We start from the raw sequence: 17,242 nt of genomic DNA, 5'->3' as shown, positions 1-17,242 counted from the left end.
AAATAATAATTTGTCTGTGAAATAGAAGAAATTGTACAGATGAAATGATATTCAGTTAGATTTAAAACTTGCTTTATCTGCCAGACATTTTACATTATATTGGCCAACTGCTAAAAAAATGTTTGCTGATTTATATTGAACTCATTTCTGAGCCACTGATTGCTGTAATAATGAGTAATAAAGGTAATTTTTTCTTATAGTGCTGTAGGTGTCGTCATCACTGTCTTCTCAGATTGTGATGAATTATGAGGAGGTAACTAGAAGATCACTGTGTGTAAACACCATATGTTATTTGTATTGCTTGCTTTTGTACAATCAATGTGATGAATTACCCAGAAAATTATCCCATAAGTCATTATTCTGTGAAATTATACATAACATTTTAGAAGGATGATTCGTTTGTTTCCAAGACTAGCAATTATTTAGTGATCAAAGTAGCTGACCTTAATTATTTGAACAGCTCAGTAATGTGTTGCCTCTAGGTCAAGTTAATCCGTATGTATATTAAAAAATTTGGAGCATTCCATTCTGTTTATTGACTCCTGTTCATATTCTAGATCAATTGCTGGTATGACTTATTCGTTGTATGGAACTATGTATAGTATGTTTTCTCAAAAATGAGGGAGGGTACATTTTCAGAGAACCATTTAAATAATTCTTTAAAAACGTCAGTAACAATTTCGACCTTCTTTGAGATTGGTTACAACACCACTATTGCTGCAAAAATGTACCAATTCTGCTTGATTAATACCAAGTGGAAGATCGCTCATGTATATAAGGAACAGGAGTGGACCCAAAATTGAACCCTAAGGGACTCCCATCATCATTTGTTCCCAGTCAGTAAAATTTTCTCTCCTTCCAACATTGTTTGAATTATTCCGCACAACTACTTAAGTACAATTCAAACCAGTTGCTTGTAAATCCATTGGTTCCATAAAAGTTCAGTTTTTCTAAGAAAGTAACATGATATACAGAGTCAAATGGCTTGGAAAAATAACAAAAAAATACCAACTGGTCTATTTTATTATTTAAGGGCCACAGTCGAAATGTTATGGATAGTTTTTAGTCTAATGTTGCAGCTTTCAGGAAACCTCATTTACTTGTTTTTGTGCAACTATTTAATTGAACATGCAGAAGTGTGTCCTATGTGACCCTGTATTCATTACAGCAGTAACAAATCTTTTTGTGGCTGTTACTCTTCCTTTCCTTGTTATTATCCATTACATTCTTAGAATTGCCATTATCTGTTATACACATTTTAATACTGGCAATCTTTTCAGAATAATCTGAAAAGGAATTTTGTTTGCTTTTTTAAAATAAAAATCTGACCAAAATTTTTGTATACCCAAAGTAGTCAACACACCATACAATCACATTCCATAAACACTGATAACACTGCTGTATAGGTTGCAGTGCTGAGTGTATTGCCTCAGGTGAGTCACTGAAGTACTTTATGGCTTTCTGATGAATAAGACTTATCATTATGGGGAAAAAAAAACCAACTGTAAGGCAGCGAGATACACTCATTGCTCCGCAATGATTAAAAGAGTATCTTGGTATGCTTTGCACCAGTTGATGATCTACGTATGGAAAATTATTTTACAGAAACTGGTCAGTTGACTTATTGCTTAATTTTGCCCTCAGGCTTCTGCCCATTCACTTGTTCATGAACATAATACTAACACAGGTAGAAAGACACTGAAATGTTAGACTGCATATAAAAAGCATATCATGCTGGTGATTGAAGTCAAATAGTTTATGTGGCAAGTTAATGCCATTTTCATTAACACATTTTGAATATCAGGACATGTATAAATTAAGTTGTTGCTTGTGGGTTTCTCAATTTATGGTAATATTCTATATTTGTGTAAAATATGTGTTACTTCCTTGAATCATGTGTCACATTACTATGTATTCAGTGTTAGACTCCTTATAAAAGGTTGACCAATGGATGTTGGGGGAGAGAGGGGGCAGTGGTGGTAGCAGAAAAGGAGAGAAGTAAAAAGACTGGGTGCGTTGGTGGAATAGAGGACTGTGTGATGCTGGAATGGGAACAGGGAAGGGGTTAGATGGTAAGGACAGTGGGTAATGAAGGTTGAGGACAGAAAGGTTACAGAGCATAGGATATATTGCAGGAAGAGTTCTCACCTGTGCAATTCAGAAAAGCTGGTGTTAGTGGGAAGGATCTAGATGGCACAGGCTGTGAAGCAGTCGTTGAAATGAAGAACATTGTGTTGGGCAGGATGCTCAGAAACAGGATGGTGTAGTTGTTTTTTTGGCCTCAGTTTGTCGGTGGCCATTCATATAGACAGACAGGTTGTTGGTTGTCATGCCCACGTAGAAAGCAGCACAGTGGATGCAGCTTAGCTTCTAGATCACATGGCTGGTTTCATAGGTAGCCCTGCCTTTGATGGAATATTACAGGAATGTGAGACAAGGGGTTATGTAGGGAGGGACACGGATATTGTGTATGTTCAGTGGGTGGCAGATTACCACTGTGGGGTGGATAGTGGGTAGGACGTTTCTCATTTCAGGTCACAACGACAGGTAGAGGATGTAATTCAGGTGCTCCAGTTGTGGTGGTACTGAGTGCCAAGGGAAATTCTCCACTATGACTGGCTGGTGGGATTGTGCGAGGTGGTGGGTTATTGAAAAAATAGGACACAGGAGATGAATATTAGAGAAGGAACGTTGCCACTCACCATATAGCGGGGATGCTGAGTCATGATAGGCACGACAAAAAGATTCACACAATTATGGCAGTGTGGTTTCAGTTAGTTGAGACTGCAGACGTGTGTGCAAGTTGTGTGTGTGTGTGTGTGTGTGTGTGTGTGTGTGTGTGTGTGTGTGTGTGTGTGTGTATTGCTGACAAAGGCCTTAATGGCGGAAAGCTATAACTGTGTGAATCTTTTTGTTGTGCATATCGCGACTCAGCATCTCGGCTATATGGTGAGTAGCAACTTTCCTTCTCTAATATTGTTACATTCAGTCTTGGATCTTCCATTGTTAGACACAGGAGATCTGTTTTTGTACAAGGTTGGGGGATGGGGGTTGATTACGGTCTGTAAAGGCCTCAGTGAGAGCTTCGCTGTATTTTGAGAGTGACTGTGGATTGGGTGGCAGCTGTCGAAGGGAGGTACTGCTGGTGGTTGGTACGTTTGATATGGACAGAGGTACTGATGTAGTCATCTTTGAGGTAAAGGTCAACATTGAGGAAGGTGGCTTGTTGTTTTGACTAGGACCAGGTGAAGCAAATGGGGGAGAAGGTGTTGAGGTTCTGGAGGAATGTGGATATGGTATCTTCACCCTTGATGCAGATCATAAAGATGTCATCAATGGACCTGATCCAGGTGAGGGGTTAGGATTCTGGGTATTTAGGAAAGCTATGTCTAGATGGCCCATGAATAGGTTGGCATAGCATGGTGCCATGTGGATGCCCATAGCCATACCCCGGATTTGTTTGTAACTAATGTTTTCAAAGGAGAAGTAATTGTGGGTGAAGATATAGTGGGAGACTACTAGTAAGGAGGTTGTAGGTTTGGAATCCATTGGACGATGGGAAAAGAAGTGTTAAATAGCGGTAAGCCATGGACATTAGGAATGTTACTGTGAAGGGAGGTGGCATCAATATGGTGAGCAGGGCACCATGTGGTAAACGAATAGCAACTGTAGAGAGTCAGTAGAGGAAATGGTTGGTGTCTTTTATACAGTAGGGTAGGTTGTGGATAATAGGCTGAAGGTGTAGGTCTCTGAGAGCGGAGATTCTCTCAGTGGGGGCACAGTAACCGGCCACAATGGGGCTTCGTGGGTTGTTGGGTTTATGGACTTTAGGAAGCATTGAAGAAGGTAGGAATGTGGAGAGTGGTAGGGGTGAGGAGAGAGATGGACTCGAGGGAGAGGTTCTGGGATGGGCCTAAGGATTTGAGGAGAGACTAGAGATGCTGCTGGATTTCTGGAATGGGGTCACTAGGTCACTGTGGCAGGGCTTGTAGGTGGATGAATCTGACAGCTGACAGAGTTCTTCTGCTGGGTAGTCCTTGCGGTTGAAGGCAGCAATGGTGGAGAACTCATCAGTGGGTAAGATTATAAGGTCAGAATCAGTTTTTAGGTGGTGGATTCAGTTCTTCCTGCGGATGTAAGGTTAGTTTCCATGCTGAGGGATTTGGGGAATGATGGTGAGGCAAAGTTCAAGGTTAAGGAATTCTGGAAAGAAAATAGGGGTTGATTTGGCAGCTGTGGATGTGGATCACAGTTGGATGGAGGAGTGAACCCAGTCAGGCAGGATTCAGCATTGATCTTTAGTTGAGTCTGATTGGTAGGCTTGTTGGTGAAAAAGTGTTTCCACTGTCAAGTTGGGGAGGAGGAGAGAATGTCTTTAACAAGTTCTGCATGACTGAATTTGGGAGTGGTGCAAAAAATGAGGCATTTGGAAAGAACTGATATTTCTGTGGGGGCTAAAGCTTGTGGAGTAAAGCTTCATGACTGTGTTTTGGGTCTGTTTAGGTTCTGGATTCTGTATGATGATGGGAGTGAGTTTTGGATGGTAGGGTAAATGTAGTAGGTCTGCGAGACCAGGTTTGTCAGCTATGAGGAGACATGGGAGATATTTGGAGGTTGTTGTAGAGGTGGTGGACAGTGGTAGTGGAAGGCAGGAATGGGAAGTGAACAGGGCACAGAGCTTTTTGATGTGGTGTCGTGCATGTTGCTCTAGTTTCTGGAGGGCAAGAGTTTCAAAGTGTGTTATGGGATCCAGGAATTTGGGATTGCTTAGTAGAAGAATTTTATGGATGGAGAGAAGGTATTGCAATGAGGTTTGGGCTTGATTGATATGGCTTCTTTGCAGGGCTGTGTTGGTAACGGCTAAGGATTGTCAGTATCTGAACAGATGGAGGTCATTGTGGGAGGAAGGGTGGCAGCTAGAGATGGGTAATTTGATGATAAGGCCATTTGGTAGGATTCCATGAGCCTAACAACAACGCAGGAGCAGTGTGGGACTGGGTTCTGGCTAGGCTTACTGCTCTTGAACACTCTCTTTCCCAATGCCTCATGGATTCCAAACCAACCACCTCTTTCCTAGTCGCCAAGACTGACCACCCAAATTACTTCTCCTGTGAAGGCATTACCTACAAACAGATCTGGGGTACAGCTGTGGGCACCCGCATGACACCACCCTGTGCCAACCTAACCCTGAATCCTAAACCCCTCACCTGGTTCAGATTCGTTGATAAAATCTTTGTGATCTGGATTGAGGGTGAGGACATATTATCCACATTCCTCCAGAATCTCAACACCTCCCCCGTTTGCTTCACATGGTCCTACTCAACCCATCAAGCCACCTTTCTCAATGTTGACCCCCACCTCAAAGATGGCTATGTCAGTACCTCTGTCCATATCAAACCAACCAACCACCAGCAATACCTCCACTCCGACAGCTGCTACCCATTCCTTACTAAGAAGTCCCTTCCATACAGCCTAGCCACCAATGGTCATTGCATCTGCAGTGATGTGCAGTCCCTCTCAAAATACACCAAGGGTCCAACTGAGGCTTATAGAGACTGTAATCACTCCCTCCCCAGCCTTGTACAAAAACTGAACTCGTGTGCCTTATCTGACCTAGATGCATGACCTGTCCCATACATCTTCCCACCACCACTACCTACTCCAGTCCAGTCACAAGCATCACCTATACCATCAAGGGCAGGGCTACCTATGAAACCAGTCATGTGACCTACATGCAAAGCTGCATTCTATGTGGGCATGACAACCAACAAGCTGTCTGTTCGCCTGAATGGCCACTGATGAACTGTGGCAAAAAAAAAAAAAAAAAAAAAAAAAAAACACCACCAACTGACTGGACCATCCTGTTACTGAGCACGCTGCCCATCGCGGGATTCTTCTTTCCAATGACTGCTTCACAGCCTGTGCTATCTGGATACTTCCTTTGTGAGTTGCACAGGTGGGAACTCTTCCTGCAATATATCCTATGTTCCTGTAACTCTCCTGGCCTTCATCTTTGTTAGGCATTGTCTTTACCCATCTAGCCCCTTTCCTGTTCGCATTCCAGCACTGCGCAGCCCCCTACTCCACCAACGCATCCAGTTTTTGTACTTCTCTCCTTTTCCACTACCCCCCACCTCCTCCTCCTCTCACCTGCCCTCAGTCTAACCTCCTGATAGCACATAGCTGTCCTACCCTCTCTTCGCCTTGTCGCTGCATGCTCCCACAGTGGCTCTTTTTCTGCCCCCCCCCCCCCTTTTCTGCTATCCCTCCTCCTCCCTGCCCTAGCCACTTCCTTACCTCCACCCTGTTGCCTCTCCCATCTTGTGCTGCTGTTCGTTGTCTGGCTCCAGCTTCTAGTGTGTGTGTGTGTGTGTGTGTGTGTGTGTGTGTGTGTTTTGTCTATTTTTGACAAAGGCCTTGTTGGCCGAAAGTTTACTGTGTGCCTATCTGCAGCTCAGCATATGGTGAGCAGCAGCAAATAAATGTGCCATATTTACAAGCATCATTATACAGCTCACTGCATGTAGAATACTGTATCAAAAGTGAGGTAGTAGAACTTAAAAAGCACGTTATCTAATGAAAACTCTTATTAAAGTGTACACTGGTAATGATTATGATGATTTATTGTAGAAATAATTTTCTGTGGCATTAACTTGTAAAAACTTTCAAATAACGTAATAAGAAATGAAGTGACTTTGTCCATTTCATTCAGTACTATATACCTCTGTTCATCTTCAAGGAAATTGTAAAGCTCTTTTATTTTCTCAGGTTCACTGTGGCCGATATGTAAATGGGCATATGGTGGAGCACGGTATGGAAATGTCACACCCAATCACACTCAGTTTTTCTGACATTTCAGTCTGGTGCTATGCATGTGAAGCATATATTGAAAACCAGGTTTGAATTTCAGTGATCATTAGCAGATTAACACTGATTGTTGTTGCCGTTTATAGTGTCTCTGTTATTAAAGTAAAAATCATCTGTTATACGAGGTGCATTCAAGTTCTAAGGCCTCCGATTTTTTTTTTTTTTTTTTTTCTAATTAACTACTCACCCGAAATCGATGAAACTGGCGTTACTTCTTGACGTAATCGCCCTGCAGACGTACACATTTTTCACAACGCTGACGCCATGATTCCATGGCAGCGGTGAAGGCTTCTTTAGGAGTCTGTTTTGACCACTGGAAAATCGCTGAGGCAATAGCAGCACGGCTGGTGAATGTGCGGCCACGGAGAGTGTATTTCATTGTTGGAAAAAGCCAAAAGTCACTAGGAGCCAGGTCAGGTGAGTAGGGAGCACGAGGAATCACTTCAAAGTTGGTATCACGAAGAAACTATTGCGTAACGTTAGCTCGATGTGCAGATGTGTTGTCTTGGTGAAACAGCACACGCGCAGCCCTTCCCGGACGTTTTTGTTGCAGTGCAGGAAGGAATTTGTTCTTCAAAACATTTTCGTAGGATGCACCTGTTACCGTAGTGCCCTTTGGAACGCAATGGGTAAGGATTACGCCCTCGCTGTCCCAGAACAGGGACACCATTTTTTCAGCACTGGCGGTTACCCGAATTTTTTTTGGTGGCGGTGAATCTGTGTGCTTCCATTGAGCTTCCTGGCGCTTTTTTTCTGGATTGAAAAATGGCATCCACATCTCATCCATTGTCACAACCGACGAAAAGAAAGTCCCATTCATGCTGTCGTTGCGCGTCAACATTGCTTGGCAACATGCCACACGGGCAGCCATGTGGTCGTCCATCAGCATTCGTGGCACCCACCTGGATGACACTTTTCGCATTTTCAGGTCGTCATGCAGGATTGTGTGCACAGAACCCACAGAAATGCCAACTGTGGAGGCGATCTGTTCAACAGTCATTCGGCGATCCCCCAAAACAATTCTCTCCACTTTCTCAATCATGTCGTCAGACCGGCTTGTGCGAGCCCGAGGTTGCTTCGGTTTGTTGTCACGCGATGTTCTGCCTTCATTAAACTGTCGCACCCACGAACGCACTTTCGACACATCCATAACTCCATCACCACATATCTCTTTCAACTGTCGATGAATTTTAGTTGGTTTCACACCACGCAAATTCAGAAAACGAATGATTGCACGCTGTTCAAGTAAGGAAAACGTCGCCATTTTAAGTATTTAAAACAGTTCTCATTCTCGCCACTGGCAGTAAAATTCCATCTGCCGTATGGTGCTGCCATCTCTGGGACGTATTGACAATGAACGCGGCCTCATTTTAAAACAATGCGCATGTTTCTATCTCTTTCCAGTCCGGAGAAAAAAAATCGGAGGCCTTAGAACTTGAATGCACCTCGTAGAAGTGCTTGATTATACTTGCAAGTAAGAATCTACTTAATCTGATTTTTAAATATTGTTGTGCTTCATTAGTGAGGTTTCCTTCTGGTCCAGGTATTCTCCTTTAGATTTTTCTTGGTGTCCCAAAATCATTATACCAACAAGATCACAGACAATTTCTTTTACCCATCTTAAAAATATAGAACCCCAGTGGTGGAACTGATTTTTAAACACTTACATGGTTGTATAAGTTAGGTCCCCAAGTTTCACAACCCGCAGCCCTTCACCCAGGTGAGCTACCTTTTGGGAATAATTGACAAAAAAAAGAATGTCTCAATAAACATTAAAGCCTGAAGATACTGGAGAGGGGTGCCCCACAGGTAACACATTAAGGTGTTATGTTGAAGGTCTTCAGTATTGAGTCCTGGAAGATTCTACCTACTCCTTTTCTCTTCATCACAAGTACTTTGAGCATAATTTTTATTCAGTTAATTAGTTTGAATATTTTTTAAATTTCTTTATTTCTGTCACATACACTGTGTATTTGTGCCCATGTGCTTTTCATTATTTCGATTTATCTGTTGTAATATTTAATCACTAAAAAGCAAGAATCTAATAGTCAAAAAAGAAAAGATGAAATAATCTATTTATGTTAGCTGGTTAACGGTGTCAGAAATTTATGTTACAAAATGTAAATTTTTTGGGCCATAGTTGGCACACAAACATCTTAAACACAAATAGTTACAGAAATAATGAACACAATAACCTGGGTGAAATAAACAAGGAAGAAAAGAGCTATACAGTTCTAATGAACAGCTGATGGAGTCAGTAAGGAAACAGTGAATATGTTTTACATCTGTTCAGGATAGACACAGCCTGAAACCTAAAGTTTCTGATAAATGGTTCAAGGAAGGAAGCTCAGAAGCACTCATATTCTTGAGGAGAAAAAAACCTTGTTTCACAAAGCACCTAGCATCCAGCGCACGTTGGTCTATCGATTATTCATATGATTTTGAAACACATCCTTGTTGGTTTTCCAACACACTCTGTAAGTTGATTTCTGGATGAATCATAAGTTGATTTTTGAATGCGTGCATAGTGTACGTGATGTCTATCAGAGTAATCTTAGTCGCATCTAGAAATAGACTTTCCTGCAGGCAAAAGGGGACCGGGCTATATGAGCTGAGCGGAGTAAAGCCGAACGAGCGAACGCCAATCCCTCTCTGATTATGTTGTTGATTGGGTTTGTGAATGATCAGCGTTGTTATAATTACTAGGGAAAACCATAGATTCAGACTACCAGAGTAGAAATAAACAACTAACAGGAATAACAGGTAAGAAAGATTACACATTATCTTCTTGGTGTATCCAAGAAAATGAAATTTTGTCAGAAAATCTTTGTCCAGATCGCTACATTAGTAAACTTTGTACGAACAGAACAACGCCTAACTGGAGAATAATCAGGGATTAGTAAACCAGTGATTCTGGCAGGGTTAGTGAAGTTAACCAGCGAATAAGTTTTGACAAAGGCAGGAATAGTTCCAGAATTAGTCATGACAAGATTGTTTGTTAGAACGAGGAAGGAGAAGAAACACTGACATCACAGAAATTAGAGAAGAAAATGACGATTCCAAATATATATAAAAATCTCGTACTACTACTTTTCGATCTCCTGCTCGAGAAACTGGAGCATATGAACGAAATGTGAAACTGTTTTCTAACATAAAGCTCTTTGCTTGTAGTAGGCCTAATAGGCATGTTATGTCAGTCTTTGTGAATTATATTCTGTCGTGTTATAAAAATGACCATTTGTGCCAAAGCAGTCTCGTTTATTTGGTGTGTGTTACAATTTCGGCAGTGTTAGAAAGGCCTATTTTGTTTTATCTAGCAGACAGTGACAAAATAGACGTAATCAGATCAAGAAACCATACCAGTCTTGGGTAATGCTTGTATTGATAGCTTATGCAGTATTAGACAACGATATTTCGATTTTTCATTTAGCAAAATATTTGACGAACTTTGATGAGGTTACAGATTCTTTCGCAGAAAGGAAAGCACGCCATGTAAAGCTGTAGCAAGATTAGAAAGAATAGAATGCTAGGAGCTAAGGATTAAAGAAATGTGTACTGTCTTGCTAGAGACACCACAGGACATTTTAATTTCCACTGCCGTGAATATAGTTTGATGGCATCCAGTACGAAATATAAACGTTTCAATTCCACGGAGCGAAATGCAGTGACAAGTCATAGAAGAATGCTGCGTGAAGAGGGTGGCACTGCACTCTGGCACACTTAAGACCAAATAACATGTCTTGCATTTCCTCGAATATGTATGTTTTATGTATTAGACTCTCCAGAAAGATGTGCGCTACAAAAGGAACATATCATTGAAAACTCGATTTTTTAAAATTTTTGACGTCGTATCTCAAATACTTGAGGGAGGAGGACGGGAGGGGGTGGATGCCACTATCTTAGTATTGCCCTGGTACGAAAATATCGTAGATCCAGGGCTGATGCGTAGAGCAGTCTGAGTTATAGTGGGGAAGTGTGTAGTCTCCACGTGACCCATGTTTACATTTAGTGATTTTGCTGTTTCCTCTTCGTTTACTGCTCTCACTTCAAATGAAAACAAAACGGATTTCTGCGGCCGGGAACTATCAAGTGAATTGAAATACATTCACATAATTACGGAAGGCTGATATGTTATTAGTTTCAGATTTTATTGTATTTCCACTTTTCTGACAGTCATGCATTAATCGCCTTGTAGAACAATGAAGTTATTTTTGTCAGTTTGCTAAAGAAATTCTGTTTTTATTAACCTTTTTACGCTAGGGCAGTCAATGTGTTTGAAACGAAGTTTTTAGTTCTACACTATTGGCTAATTTCAACTGCTCGCTGCATTTTAAGTGCACGTTTTCATCTTCTAGCACGATGGCGTTATGCCATAATAAAGAATCAAAAATGAGTTGATACAGTACTCGTACTCCAAGAAAATTTACATCCCGAAACCCATACTGAAAAGTTTAATACCAGATCGAGGCCTACTTCATTGGGAATCTGGATATACGAATGTGCTCTTTAAGTATACCCTTCAAATGTGCCATTTTAGTGTGGTTCACGAAATTCCGATGCTCTTGGAGCATCCTCTGATGGCTTGTTTCTTTTATGACATAATGTAAGATCTTTTAATGTTTTACACGTACGTACATACAGGCTTCCTGCATCATAGCAGCTGCCAAAACGCGGGGGCGTCTGTTATCGGGCGCTCTCTGACGACTACTGAAACGAACCTATTTGTAACACGTCACGAGAAAATATTGCGACTGGTGGTTAGAAAAGCGTTACTTTCAAAGTAAACTTTCTTTTACGCAAGCTGAACTATGTGCAAGAATGTACGATGAGTTTCTTAAATCACATAGCGTTTGATGACTAGCCACTTCAAACCCAGAAGATCCGACATTCATGTCGTTTTTATGAGCAAATTGATGTAGTGCTACGGGAAGCTCTCTCCCCTCTGCGGTAGCTAATTTATTTGTGGAAAACTTCGAGGACAAATCACTGGACTCGGCTAAAAATTTTACTGGCTCATTTGTCTGATATATGTTGAAGTGTAACATGTGCAATGAAGATCAACATTATATGTGAAAGCTTAGCTTCTCTTGCAGCTTATTAATCTTAGAGACCAATATTATGTGTGAAAGCTTTTCTTTTCTTGTAGCAACACTGTGTATACTAATTTAAAACATTAACTTTTCCTGTTTGTGTATACATGCTACTTAACAGTGATGTTGCTATTAGCTGACTGCATCACGTGTCCTGTGGTCCGAATAACCGCTGTCATTGACTGGCGGCATCACGTGACATGAGCTATGACTGGCTTAGAAAAGTGCATCTCAATCTCGATTACGATGGTTCGGAAAGTAGCATGCATTGTTTGGTGGAATTCGAATTTATACTTTCGTAATATGAAAATATGCAGCGTACATGTTGCTGAACATCAAAAATCTTTCCAAAAGGGGTTTTCTTCCCTGAGTTTCATTTTCTAAAGTGCCGGGGAATTCTACATCCGTGTAATAAAACATAACCATTCAAAGGATTGATAAGTTTTACAGTTCTGAGGGAAAATATGCTGTCATTTAATAACGCAGAAAAAGTGTGTTTTCTTCCGGGAGAAAGTGTATTTTTAACCAGGAAATCCAGGAAAAATCTGGGAATTTTTTTCCTTGTCCACGTATACACTCTCTAGTACAGTGGATAAAAAAAAGTTGCAGTATAAAGTAACAGTTCTAAGTTTTGGAACTACATGTTCTTTATTTAGGGGGAAAAGAATGGGTGCATGTGAAATGTTGTAAAGGGAACTAGGCCAGTGAGGCCTTATTTTGAACTTGATGGTAAAGTCTTTTATTTTGGCTTTACACATTCACTCCATTCTCTCACCCCACACTACATTTTTGTATGCTTTCCATCACCATAGCTTCCTCCTTTTTGATGTACGGCCTTCTCTTAAATAAAGTATACCCAACTACTTTGTAATTCTCCTAAAGAAAGGACATCTAACTACTTTGCAGTTCATCCCTACTTTCCTAACGTCCCAGTGTAGAAGTCGTATTTCAGGACAGTCACCCTTCAACCATATGCGTCACACAGCAGGTTTCTGTGTTGTGAATGTCATTCTGTTGTTAGTATGTTGGTTAGTATTAGGTATGATGCTTACAAATGAACCAATATAATTATATTTTCATAAAAGTAAAGCTGTTATCAACCTGAAATCACAAAACTACTTTACTAGGCATGGTCCTGTTGGAAGTAGTACACCATTGCTTTCCCCCAAACTTTGCACTGCCTAAATACAAGCACTTGTAGGAGTACATACAGTTTAACATGGATTCTGAACCATGGTACAAATTGGCATTCTTCACATCAACGAACATTGCTATAAGTGATAAGCGACAGTTAAAAATCCGAGGACTGACTTGTATGAGCTTCAGTTGCTTTGAATTTTTTCCTTTCATTGTGAAATATGTTTGAGGGACTGTGGGTTAGGACCTAATGTGTTTCTTGGCTCGTGTTCAAACATTGGATCTCGGGGTTTCATCTGTAAACTTTGTCATAATGATCGGGGCCTATGTTGTAGTGCCTGCTACAAGAATTTGGTGCGAATTGTCACAGGCTCTTGTGTACTAAACAAACTATAGTGAAACACACTGTTCTTAATTTGAAATTTTCTATTATATCTAGCTGCTAATAGTACCAGACTAATGAGAAATAATCAAGAATTAGCCAAAATATGAATGTGTTGGCTACTTCTTATGTGTGTGAAAAACATTTTCTTCAGGTTCTTCCAATTGATCACTTTCTGGCATTTGGTTTTCCATCTAGTTTTATGTAGTCATTCCTCTTACTGTTTCTCTGTTTTTAAGGTGGTTATTGTTTCCAGTTATCTGTAGTAGTGTGATTGTGCAGTAATTAGGTATGTCTGCCTATCTCTTTGCAATAAGTTAAATTTATTTAAATTGAGGTTTAACTGCCACTTTATACACCAAGCATGTGCTTCACCCTGTGTTTCATTACTGTTTTCTGAAATTGCAACTTCCCTCTGTACAACAGGGTCACCCATGAACAACAGTCTCATGGAGCTTCCAATTTTATCCAGTAGATCATTTATGTTTGTCGTAAATGGTAACAGCCTGTAGCACGCCATTGAGGCACTCTATTATTAATTTTGATAATTTCTTCCATGGAACTACATTTCCTGTCATTTCTAATCATTTCACTCGTAGCACTAATTCAAGTTACTACACAATGTGACTTTTGCACTAGTATTTGTTTTGCTTATTTTTACCAGTATAGTACCAGTTCCTTGGGATCATTGCTAGAACTACAAATGGTTCAAATGGCTCTGAGCACTATGGGACTTAACATCTGTGGTCATCAGTCCCCTAGAACTTAGAACTACTTAAACCCAAATAACCTAAGGATATCACACACATCCATGCCCGAGGCAGGATTCGAACCTGCGACCATAGCGGTCACGCGTTTCCAAACTGAAGCGCCTACAACCGCACGGCCACACCGGCCGGGCTAAAACTACAGTTCCCTTGTTGGCTTCAAAGAAGTAGTCAGTGAACTTTAATCTAATGACACAGTTTGTTTCAAAATTATTAATTAAAATATGCAGTTATCATTTTTTATTTTTTAGTGGCAAGAGGCCTTTTTGCCTAGCTCTTTTTATGACATGTTGGCATGATTCGGAACATCTCCTGTCGACTGTCTTCTGTTTCCAGTTGCGGCAATTAACGATCTGATGGTAATGACTCTAGTAGCAGCCTTCATTCAGCTCATTGCATTGTGTTACAAAGCTTTACTTTAATTGCATTGTCATTTATACAAATAAACACCATTTTTGAAGATGGACGTCTTTGTAATGTGCTTTTACAAATCGTTACTACGCGCACAGTCTTAGGTTGATACATCCTAGTGTCAGATGTAAACATTTCTCCTCAAGATGCTCTGTAATGTAAACACAGTTTCTGTCCTCATTCTCATCAAGGACATTCCTGAGCCATGTGACCTTGTCACCAAGAAACTGTAGATTTTTTGCCTATTGTTCTCCATTTACAAAGACTGTCGATAGTGTTTTAACTAATATTATGGGACAAGTTTTATTTACCATAATTTTTAAATGACTATCAATTGTGTTAGATCGCTCTCTAAGTTTTCGTATATTTTTAGGTTTCAGATATATATTTTAATGGTTTTTGTGATAATATTTACTGTATAAGTGACTTATTAGTGATTTCTTCATTCACCTCTGCCTTTCTTGTGTTGTGACCTGATATTTGGAGTGTTTCGTATCGAGCAACTTAACCTCTTACCCGTGTTTACATTCCGCACTGACCAGTTGCAGCTGTAGCGGCGCATCAAAAGCTAAGTACTAATTAATTGTTTGTGTATAGTAGTTTATTTAGGAACTTTAGTATTCTTCAACCGGTGTTCTTGGTGTTTTCTGGTGAAATAATTTCAGAAGAAATTTTTGCGAACTGCTTTCAGTTTTGTTACTGTGTCATTAGACGTTTGATTTTCTTTCTGTGTTAGTATTTTCTTATATTCTCATTTGTTGTTGATTAATACTGTCTATAATAGTAGTTACTTCCCTTGTAGAGCAAGTTTGTGATTATTGTAGTTGGTTTTTAACATCTTATTATTGTAGTAGCGGAACTTAGATAAAGCTGTTTTCTTGTTTCAATAGCTGTAAAATTTTACCATGCGTGAGAAGTGTGGGCTTTGCCATAGGTTTGTGAGTAGTGGATTGCAGTGTGAGACTTGTTCGAAGTATTTTCACTGGGGGGGAATGCAGTGGGGAAGCCAGTGGGCATTCTCGTGAGATCCTCTCCTGGAACTGCAGGTTATGTAGCAAGAGTAAGTTGATAGAGGAGCAGGAGCGTAAGATCTGTGACCTTCAGGTGCAGTTGAAAAACACACAGGAGGAGCTAGATACGATGAGGAGGGAGAAGGGGGTTGGGGAATGGGAGCTGGCTGTTGGCAAGAGATCTGCTAGGAGAAGGAGATTTTCAGATAGTTTTACTATTGGTGTTTGTAATAGATATGACCAACTGTCAGAGTCTCGTGGAGAGGAATCTCTAGTAGCTGTAGATGTAGGAAGTATGCAGCAGACCTCAGCAGTTACGGTGGCTAGGACAGTTTGCAAAGTCTAATAGAAAGAAGAAGGTTCTGCTGTTAGGTAGTTCTCATGGTAGAGGTATAGGCCAGCAGTTGCAGGAAGTGTTGGGGAGTGAGTACCAGGTCATCAGCATTGTGAAGCCTAATGCAGGATTGGCTCTGGTGACTGTTAACATAGGGGGGTTATGTAGGGATTTTACTAAAGGGGCCCAGGTATTGATTGTGGGTGGGGCTGGTAATAGTATTGACAGGGATGGGGAGTATGACATAGATGGTGACCTGGAAAAGATAGCCACTCAGACTTGCAACACGAATGTGCATTTCGTGCAACTGTTTCAGCGTCACGATCGGCCTCATCTTAATACAGCCGTCAGGCGTAATAACATGAGACTTGGGAGTGCGCTGATGACAGAAGGCATGAGTCACATTTCAGTGGTGTTGGTGGAGTCTATCAGCAGGATGGGTTTCACTAGACATGGCCTGCACCTCAACAGGTATGGAAAGGGGAGGTTGGCAAAGCTTATAGGTGACAGCATAGAGCATAGGTGGGGGTGGTGGGATCACTCATGGGAAAATTCCGGTAGTTGTGGGTGTTAGAGCTGTACCTTTTTTAGATTGAAGTCAGCTGATAGGTATTCCTGCTTAAGGGAAGTCCCTCTAACAAAGCAAGCACTTTCGACAAAGCTTAGGTATCCGATTAATGAGGGAATTAGTATATTTCATCAAAATATACAAGGTAGTAGAGATAAAGTTAGTGAACTGCTTATAGATGTTGACTCTGAAATTATTGGTATATCTGAACACTTCTTAACTAAGGAGATAATTCAGAGGCTTCCTTTACCAGGATACAGGTTGGCTGGCAGCTTTTCTAGGAGCTCTTTGCGGTATGGGGGAGTAGCCATGTATGTGAAAAACGGTATCCCATTTGATTCAGTTGATGTTTCAAAGTACTGCACTGAAAAGGTGTTTGAATGTTGTGCAGGTGTGGTTAAATTTATTGGAGCTAAACTTCTCACTGTTGTTATTTATAGATCCCCAGACTCCGATTTGACAACATTTTTGCTAAAGCTAGAGGAGGTTCTTGGTTCACTTTATAGGAAATACAAAAAGTTAGTTATATGTGGTGACTTCAATATTAATTGTATAAGTGATTGTGCAAGGAAAAGGATGCTGCTAGACCTCCTTAATTCATATAATCTTATGCAAACAGTATTCTTTCCAATCAGAGTACAAGGGAACAGTAGAACAACCATAGACAATATTTTTG

The 17,242-nt window shown here is 40.6% G+C and overlaps 1 protein-coding gene across 8 annotated transcripts in view; it reads left to right on the top strand.

Annotated features, from left to right (window-relative positions):
- LOC124607049 (histone deacetylase 6) overlaps nucleotides 1–17,242 on the top strand; it is a 325,114-nt gene that overhangs the window by 290,582 nt on the left and 17,290 nt on the right. For all 8 annotated transcript variants that reach the window (XM_047139236.1, XM_047139241.1, XM_047139228.1 and 5 more), the window contains one exon: nucleotides 6,769–6,897. In XM_047139236.1, the coding sequence (XP_046995192.1) occupies nucleotides 6,769–6,897 (129 nt within the window). The remainder of the gene's footprint in view (nucleotides 1–6,768; nucleotides 6,898–17,242) is intronic.

This window comes from Schistocerca americana, chromosome 1 (genome assembly GCF_021461395.2).
Source record: "Schistocerca americana isolate TAMUIC-IGC-003095 chromosome 1, iqSchAmer2.1, whole genome shotgun sequence".
Taxonomy (NCBI): domain Eukaryota; kingdom Metazoa; phylum Arthropoda; class Insecta; order Orthoptera; family Acrididae; genus Schistocerca; species Schistocerca americana.
Note: the sequence above shows the minus strand (reverse complement) of the source record. Positions and strands in the feature narration are given on the sequence as shown.